This window comes from Galeopterus variegatus, unplaced genomic scaffold (assembly GCF_000696425.1).
Source record: "Galeopterus variegatus unplaced genomic scaffold, G_variegatus-3.0.2 Scaffold3404, whole genome shotgun sequence".
NCBI classification, from domain to species: Eukaryota; Metazoa; Chordata; class Mammalia; order Dermoptera; family Cynocephalidae; genus Galeopterus; species Galeopterus variegatus.
Window position 1 is genome coordinate 15,711 of NW_007729515.1, and position 8,413 is coordinate 24,123.

Sequence of the window (8,413 nt, forward strand, 5' to 3'; positions counted from 1 at the left end):
TAGTTATATATTAACATCCTTTCTGTAGTTTCTTCCTCTATAATGCCTCAAGTTTTCTTTCAGCATTTGATTACCATTCGTGTTTCCTTCGCACAATTACAAATTCTGTATCCTTATAGATGGCCTATGAGCTAAAAATTTCAGAGCTACAGAAAGATTAATTCTCAAAGTACAAGAGGACATATCATGGATTGATAACCTAGCATCACTTTTATGACGATGTCTAGGATCCTTAATAAATCATATTTAATAACAACAGCAAAAAAGGAAATTCCAGGATCACTTGACATTCATGGCCTCTCTATAAAAGAAAACAAAGTTCTTTTCAATCCAACTACTACCAGGCTTCTGCAAGAAATCCTCTTTTGATAATGTTTGTATTTAAATGCACGTTATAGTTTTAAAGTAAATAAATTTCTGTTTAGAGAAGTTGTAACAAACGTAGTTTCTAAGATCAAAAACACTTACATTAGGGAATGAGGTGTTTAAAGAGACAACTCTACAAAGAAGAATATAAAGAATAAGATTTCCTAAAAACAGTAATAAAGGCTATAAATATAAATAAATTCAAGGAGGGGGAATAGAATTTTAAGCAGTAGAGAAGTTGGGGTTCACTGAGGTGCATCTGTAGATTTCCAAGTCCTGCTGTTGATAACACCAGTAGGCCTGGAAAAGAGGAGAAACAAGGAACTTCTGTAGACAAGACCCTACAAATAGTGTTCAGTTTATTCAGAAAAAATCATTATCAACACAGTCCTAGGCCCTGGTGATAATGATTTTTGGCTTCAGTCAGTATTAATCTCCAAGAACTTGAAGTGGAATAGTGCTAAGCTATTGAGGAGAGTCTACTTCCCAAGGGGCTGAAGCCAGAAAACTATGATAACTTTCCAAAAGGTTACACGGCAAGCTCTTTTCATACCTACCACGGCTATTAACAAGCATGGTAACAATGCTTCATTTTCAGAACACTGATAATTACAACACTAGCACTATTCAGTAGAGTCTACTGCACCCAAGATCCAGACTAATAACGATAACCCACCAACCCACAATCAGTCTCCACAACTTAGGTCCAATATTTGTCCAGTTTTTCAGATAAGGCAACACTGATTCACAGATTGTAAAACAATTTATTCCCAGTTTAAACCTAGTCCATGAAACAAAAAGTTAGTACTTCAAAATGCTATGGAAAAGGAAATTATAGTGTATGGAACAGGAAATTATAAGAAATGAATTACAAGAAACTGGAACCTTTGGGCAATGCTAATGGGAAAGTAAAATGGTGTACCCACAGTGAAAAACAGTATGATGATTCCTCAGAACTTAAATAGAGAATTACTCCATGATCCAGCAATTTCACTTCTGGGTATATACTTCAAAAAAATTGAAAGCAGGGACTTGAGCAGATATTTATACACCAATGTTCATAACAGTGTTATTCAAAAGAGCCAAAAGGTGGAAACAAATCCAAATCCAAATATCTACCAATGAGTGAATGGATAAACAAATGTAGAATATACATAAAATATAATATTATTTGGCAGCAAAAAGGAAGGAAATTCTGACACATGCTATTACATAGATGAACTTTGATGACATTATGCTAAGTGAAATAAGCCTGTCACAGACAAATACTATATGATTCCACTTATAAGAAGTACCTAGAGAAGAAAAATTCATACAGACAGAAAATGATTAGTGGTTGCCAGGGACTGAGGGGAGGGAGAAATGGGGAGTTATTGTTTAACGGCGATAGAGTTTCAGTTTGCAAGGATGAAAAAGCTCTGGAGATGGATGGTGGTGATGGTTGCACAACAGTGTGAACGTTTAATGCCACAGAACCATACACCTAAGAATGGCTAAAATGGTCAATTTCACGTTATGTGTATTATCCACAATGAAAAAAATTATAAATAAAATTATTTTTCTGGCATCATATGTATGTATATATATGGTTTTAGAATTTAAAAATAAAGAAAATGAATTACAACTTTTCCATTTTTTAAGGGAAAAGATATTTTGTACCTGTATTAGAGACCATATTACTTAAGTATCTCTTTAGAATTTTAGTGAACTTAATGATCAACAAGTAAAATCATGCAGGAAAAAAGGAATTCTGCAATGGGACTGACCACTGCACTTTATTAGCTATTATTTTATAGTCACAAGTTCTATATGACCAAACAATAAATGTTTCTACTTGTCATAGAAAACAAAGATCAGGCTGCATAATTTCAGTCAATATTCACAACTCAATCACTGTTAAAGCAATGGCATTCAAAAACGACATTAAGGGGGAAGGAAAAGAGCTACCCAATTTTTGTTTCAAAGATTTTTCTAATTTATTTAATATCCCATTCTCATATATCTATTGAAAGGCTTCTCTGTGGGATCACATTCTGTTCTCCTCTACTTAAAATTTACAAAGGAGATAAATGTCTCATCTGATATATGCCATGGCTCTGCCTGGTAATGCCAGTTCCAAGTCTGTTGACTTAAGGGTTAGAATAATTTGTAAATGACAGTAAAATATTTTGATTGCATTTCTAAAATTTATATGTTGGTACAGTATGGAAAGCTAAGAAGATTAAAAATCCATTAAAACTGTCACTAGTATATGAGGAAGAAACAATCAATCACAAACCTTCTTGAGAAGACACAATGGGAGGCATGTAATCAGGAATGTATTCTTTTCTTTCCTCTGCATCTTTACTTCCAGGTTGAGGAAACTGAAGTACATTGTTCTTGCTAACAGGAAATGAAGGAATTTGATGTGGGAAAGTGACAGGTTCAATATTGTGAATATAGTCTTCTAGTTCATGTAGACTAACCCCCATAAGTTGGAAAGCTTCACCAACATCATCCAAAATTGGGTCTGTTCGGCCATCTGAAACAAAGTCAAAAGAAAATCAAATTATTTTATGAAAATCCCATGAATTTTTTTAAATATTAAGAAAAAATTATTAAGTAAATAAGCAGCTCAGAATCAAATATACTATATATCTAAGATTTACTTATTGGAAAGAAATTAATAGATTTTAAACAGAATATCATATTATTTAAACAACAGAAGCTGATTCTTAAAGTCAATTTTAAATGTGATCTGACAACTAACCAGAATACCATAGACAATCACGCTAACAATCAGCTAGTACAAATACCAAAGAACAAATATCAGAAGTGGTTACAGATGGTCACAAGCATCTGGAACAGTGGCTGGCACAAAGTAAATGCCCAGTAAATATCACTATCATTATTTCTTATTATCAAATAACTAGTGGGTTGTATAGACTAAATAAGTGTCCATTACATTTTTTCTGTTGTTCATTGATGTATCTCTGGAACCTGTAACAGTGGCTGGCACATAGCTGGCTCTCAATAAATTTCTGTTGAATGAATTACATGACTGAATCAATTTTTTAAATCTAAGAATATTTACAAAGAAGGGCTTAGATCATGAAGGTAATTTACATATAAATTTTCAAATATGATTAGAAGACATCGCATAAAATGTATAGAGATAAACAGATAAAACGTTAGCTATAATGAGATTTTCTTTACAAAAGCAAGTTTTTCCTATGCTTACCCTTAGCAGAACTTAAGTTCTCTACATCTTTTAAATCGATGAAAATTCCAGTTCCCAATTTCCAAAAACCTAAAGAATTTTTTTACTGAAGTCTTCTATGGTCACTTCAAACTTAGCATGCCTGAAATTAAATCACACTATAAAAGGAAAAAGAAGAATCCAAATTTTGCAAGAATTGGATGCATGTGTGCTCACATGCACATAGAAACATCTGGAAGGATATACAGCCAACAATTAACAGTTCAAGGAGCAGAAGCTGCAGTACAGGGGAATGGTATGGTTGAAGCAGGAGACTTCAAACACTTCTGCAAGTATGGGTTAGTTCTGTTATGTATAAAAAAAATAAAACTATACTAATTCTTCCTCTTATTGAACATAGGTATGCATTTCAACTCCTTTAACTCCTGTTAAAGCCATTACTACTCTCTCAGTCTACAAAATAATCGTATTGAATTCCCCCATATGCTTTGCAGTCTCAACCCTAGATCTTCCAATACTTTTTCTCCTTTTTGCCATGAATTTCAGATTTTTTTCTTTCTCTCTATTCCTGTTACCACTATCTAAGTATAGTTTCAAGTTCTGCTCACTTGAATCTCTCTTGCATTTCACCGCCAGTACAGTTTTCTTAAAATATCAGTTTCACCAAACTATTCCCCTTAGAGGAATAAGTAGTGTTTTCTGTCACGTTTTAATTCTTTTGTCTAGCTTTTAAGTCCTTCTATAACCTGATCTCTGTTGAACATTTTACTCAAACACCCTTAAAATGAACTAGACACATATGGCAATCTGGGCACCTTACTGGTACTTTTACCATGCTTAATCTCACTTGGATATCTTAGTTTATGCTATTCTCTGACTTGGAATACTCTCTGACTTTATACAACCATACTTCATAGCTCAACTCAAATCCCAGCTTTTCTGTGAAGCAATTCTACCCTGGAATCCATAGCCCACAACTCTCTTCCTTTATCTTACTCCTTTTGCATTCACTGCCTGTACCATGCAATGATTAAGTTAAAGTCTTGAAGTCATTTTGAAAGATTTAGCACCTGCTTTTGGTGCATGCATACATATCACATATATAACACAACACATGCAGAAACATCTGCCCCTGAATGCTTCGAGAAACCGTCACCTTAGGGAAATTAAAAAATTCATCATTTGTTGAATTAATAATAACTTCTAAAACTTGCTTTAACTTGAGAACTTTTCTTTAGAAAGGAACAAATACCATCAGTTTGTTTTTGTTGATTTTCTGACACGCTTGCACACACCTTATAAGCAAGGACTGTGCCCTAGAAATTTTATGTCTCCAACACATAGCACAGGGCTTAGCTTATAAGTGGTGCTCAATAAATGTTTCTTGAAAAGACAAAAAGGATGTAAAGGAGGAGAATACAAGATTGCATTCTACCATAACCTAAGGTTCTGGGATTCGATTTTAAAATAAAGATAGTGTAGAAAAGAATCTTAAAATGTCTGTCTAATAAGTATACCAAAATTACCCTTAAAAAAGTAACCAAACCACAAGGGGAATAATGAATCTGACAATCGCATTCTCACTAAACCCAAGAAAACAGACTACAGAAATTGGGTTAGGAACGATGTTCAGATTAAAGCAGCGCAACAGTCCCTTGATGACTTTGGAATACCTAGTTACACGGAGTACTAACACATATTCTGGTTCTGCGTATGTAGAAGGCAGGAAAGGTAGCTATGTATTCAGGGGCTATTTTGAGTATCTAAAGGTACAGAACATCTGTCCTTATTTAGGGAACTCAGTAGCAAAAATTTAATCTGGACTACCCATAAAGATAACAGTATACTCAAGAACCAGGGAGAGGCAAAAACCAGGAGAGTATTCTGTTGGTGGTGTACTTTCAAGATAACAATGAATGAACTTCACTTCGCAGTTCCAAATTTAGAAGTATCAGTGAAATCAAGCACTCAAAAAAATGTACATTTTTGGAACTCAAAAAGTGAAGGCAATAAACACGTATTATGGTAGTGGATTATCAATTCATTAATTTATTCAACAAATATTTCCAGGGTACCTATTATGTTATGGTCCCATACTAGGTTACAGAATACAAATATAATCAATTTCTCTTCTGGGGAGGGGAAGAATCATACACAGACAATTACAAAACAAGATAATAAATAACATAACAGAAATAAGCACAGAAGGGCCGGCCTGTGGCTCACTCGGAGAGTGCAGTGCTGATAACACCAAGGCCATGGATTCGGATCCCTATATAGGGATGGCCAGTTAACTCACTTGGTGAGCGTTGTGCTGACAACACCGAGTTAAGGGTTAAGACTCCTTTACCAGTCATCTTTAAAAAAAAAAAAAAAACGATAAAAAGAAATAAGCACAGAATTATGAGAGCAGATAACATGAGTTCCCTAGAGCAAGTGATAAGTGAATCTCAAAATATAAGAAGTACCAGGTTGACAGGTGGCAAAGGACACTCTAGGAAACAGCATGCATGTAGGAATGGATAGCTTAAAATGTTTTGGAAAAGGCAGGTAGCTTAGCATGGTTGCAGATTAGTATGGCAGGGAGGCAGAAGATAAGAAAAATGCTAGCTCACAAAGGGAGCTGTGTGCTTCTATGAGTTTAGATTTTTAGCCTGTAACCAATGGAGTAGAATTGAAATATTTTTAACAAGAATGACAGGATCAGATTTGTGTTATGAACAGATGATTTGGCAGCACGATGAAAGCAGGAATGGAATCCAGGGCCTAAGAAGTACAGCACATTTGTGGGTCTCAAGTTTTCAGTCTAGGAACCACATTAACAAAACAAAATATCCTATGAAACAGTTTACCCAGTTCTCCAGTTCACCACCTTAAAAATCATAACCTGAAATTTAAATGAGTGACAGTCTCCCCATCCCAACCGCAAAACACACACACGTGCATGCTTCACATCAACAAGATGATGTGTGGCTTCTATTAAAATATTCCATTCCTTCTACTAAATTATTAAATACCACCAGCTATAGATACACCAGACATACACTTAAAAACCATAAATACCGCAGCCCAGATTACCTGGAGAACCTTGTAAATTGCTTACGACCCCTCTATCACGCATTGATAAGCACTGACATAAAAATACAAAGGAGGAAGTCAATGGACAAGTGGGATGTGAGTGAAAGGTAATCTAATCAGCGAAACTTATAAAGTCAGCCTTGGGAAACAATACGTTGAGATGTTGCCTTTGAAATGAACAGACACAGGAATTAGAGGCAGTGTCACTAACGGAGCAGAGCTGTCAACGACTCTAGTTAGGAGCTAAAGAATGGCCAGTCTTGTAAGAAACGGCCGGTAGACGGAGCGCCTGTGACAACTAGTTGTAGTAGTTTGCGGGCAAGAGAGGAAAGGGACCAGGGTAAAAGAGGATGTAGGGCGTTCTGGGGGTGGTTCTACCTGCAGCAAACGTGAGACAATGAGAAAAACGGAGGCACCTTTCAGAGCGGAGGGGAGGTAAGTGGGAGTGGAGCTGGGAGCGGAGACTGGGCTCCCGGACTAGTGGCGGGAAGTTAGCGGATGAGGAAGACGCACCCAAGGGATGACTAGAGTTTGCTGGAGCAGTGGAAGCCCAGGAGCGTCGGAGGCCCAAGGGACAGCAGATCGCGGGGCGGGGTGCGGAACGCAAACCCCGGGGACGCCGAGAGAGGCACGGGGAGACTTGAGGTGTCACTCGTGACTTGCCGGGGCAGCCCTCCCGCACCCAGCCTGGTACTCACAGAGCTCAGAGTACCGGTGGCAGCCCCGGCCCAGCTGCTGCAGATAGCGCTGCAGCACGTCCGTGAGGAGGTGGCAGGCGCTGAGCTGCACCGAGTCCCAGCCCAGCGCCTGGCAGATCTGCGCCACCGAGACCCTCAACAACGACCTGGAGTAACTCTCGCACATCCCGCTGCGTGGACGCCACCGCAGCCCTTGCTGCCACTTCTCTCCAGCCCCGCCGCCTGACCTTAGCAGAGCCCCCGATTCATCCTCTAGGGCCCCCGCGGCGGGGAAATCGTCCCCCCGACCCCGGGCGACCACCTCAAAGCCCCAGCAGCACGGAGCGCGCCAGCCTGAGAGCCGCCATTTTGGCCTCGCTCCGCCTCCTGCTGGACGGCCGCCGGGGCGAGGCAACACGAGACGAATGCCGACCGCGCCGATGAGAAAGCTCCGCCCCGTGGGAGCAGAGCGATGGTCTCGGTATCGATTCTCCGGGCTGGAAGCCGGCCGGAAACGCGCGTGCGGAGCGCAGGTGGAGGATGCACCCGGGGATGGCAGGTGTCTGGGCCAGTCTCGGGGGAGGGGACGCTTACCTGGGGGAGAAGGGGACGGCACTGTTTTAGTGGCAAACGAGCGAGCTGGGATATGACACTAAAATGTTAGAGAGTTAACATTAATAATGGTAATAATGTTAGAGAGTTAAGTGTTAGAAGTTTGGGGCGTGGGAACTTAAGGGGTTCCCCCAAACGCGGATCCGTTCTTGCCTCTGCTTAAGAAAAACTGAATTGTTTGCCCCTGTATAGATTAAATAAAATCCAAGCTGTTCAGCATGTCGTTCGAAGCCCATCATAATAGGACAGGGACTAGGAGGAGGTATCTGTGCCAAGTTAATGGAGGCCCCCAAAAACTTAGTAATCAAGATCAATAATATTTTAATACAATTTTTTTAAAAAAATGAAATCCATGCCAGAAATTCTTGTCTCATTCACTTCATTCTAATCTCAGCCCTGGTTCCGTAAAACTTTTTAAAAATATATATACTTCATTAAAATGTAATTTATTTATTTTTAAATTGAAGCATAATTGATTATA

General features: G+C 38.7%; 1 protein-coding gene across 1 annotated transcript; it reads right to left on the bottom strand.

Annotated features, from left to right (window-relative positions):
* Positions 1–594: 594 nt before the first annotated feature.
* Positions 595–7,707, bottom strand: TAF3 (TAF3 RNA polymerase II, TATA box binding protein (TBP)-associated factor, 140kDa; the record flags this gene model as incomplete). Its single annotated transcript, XM_008584908.1, has 3 exons — positions 7,342–7,707; positions 2,645–2,887; positions 595–666 (listed from the first exon to the last, which is right to left on the bottom strand). Coding segments are annotated over exons 1-3 (481 nt in total), but the record flags the coding sequence as incomplete, so codon positions are not given.
* Positions 7,708–8,413: the final 706 nt, after the last annotated feature.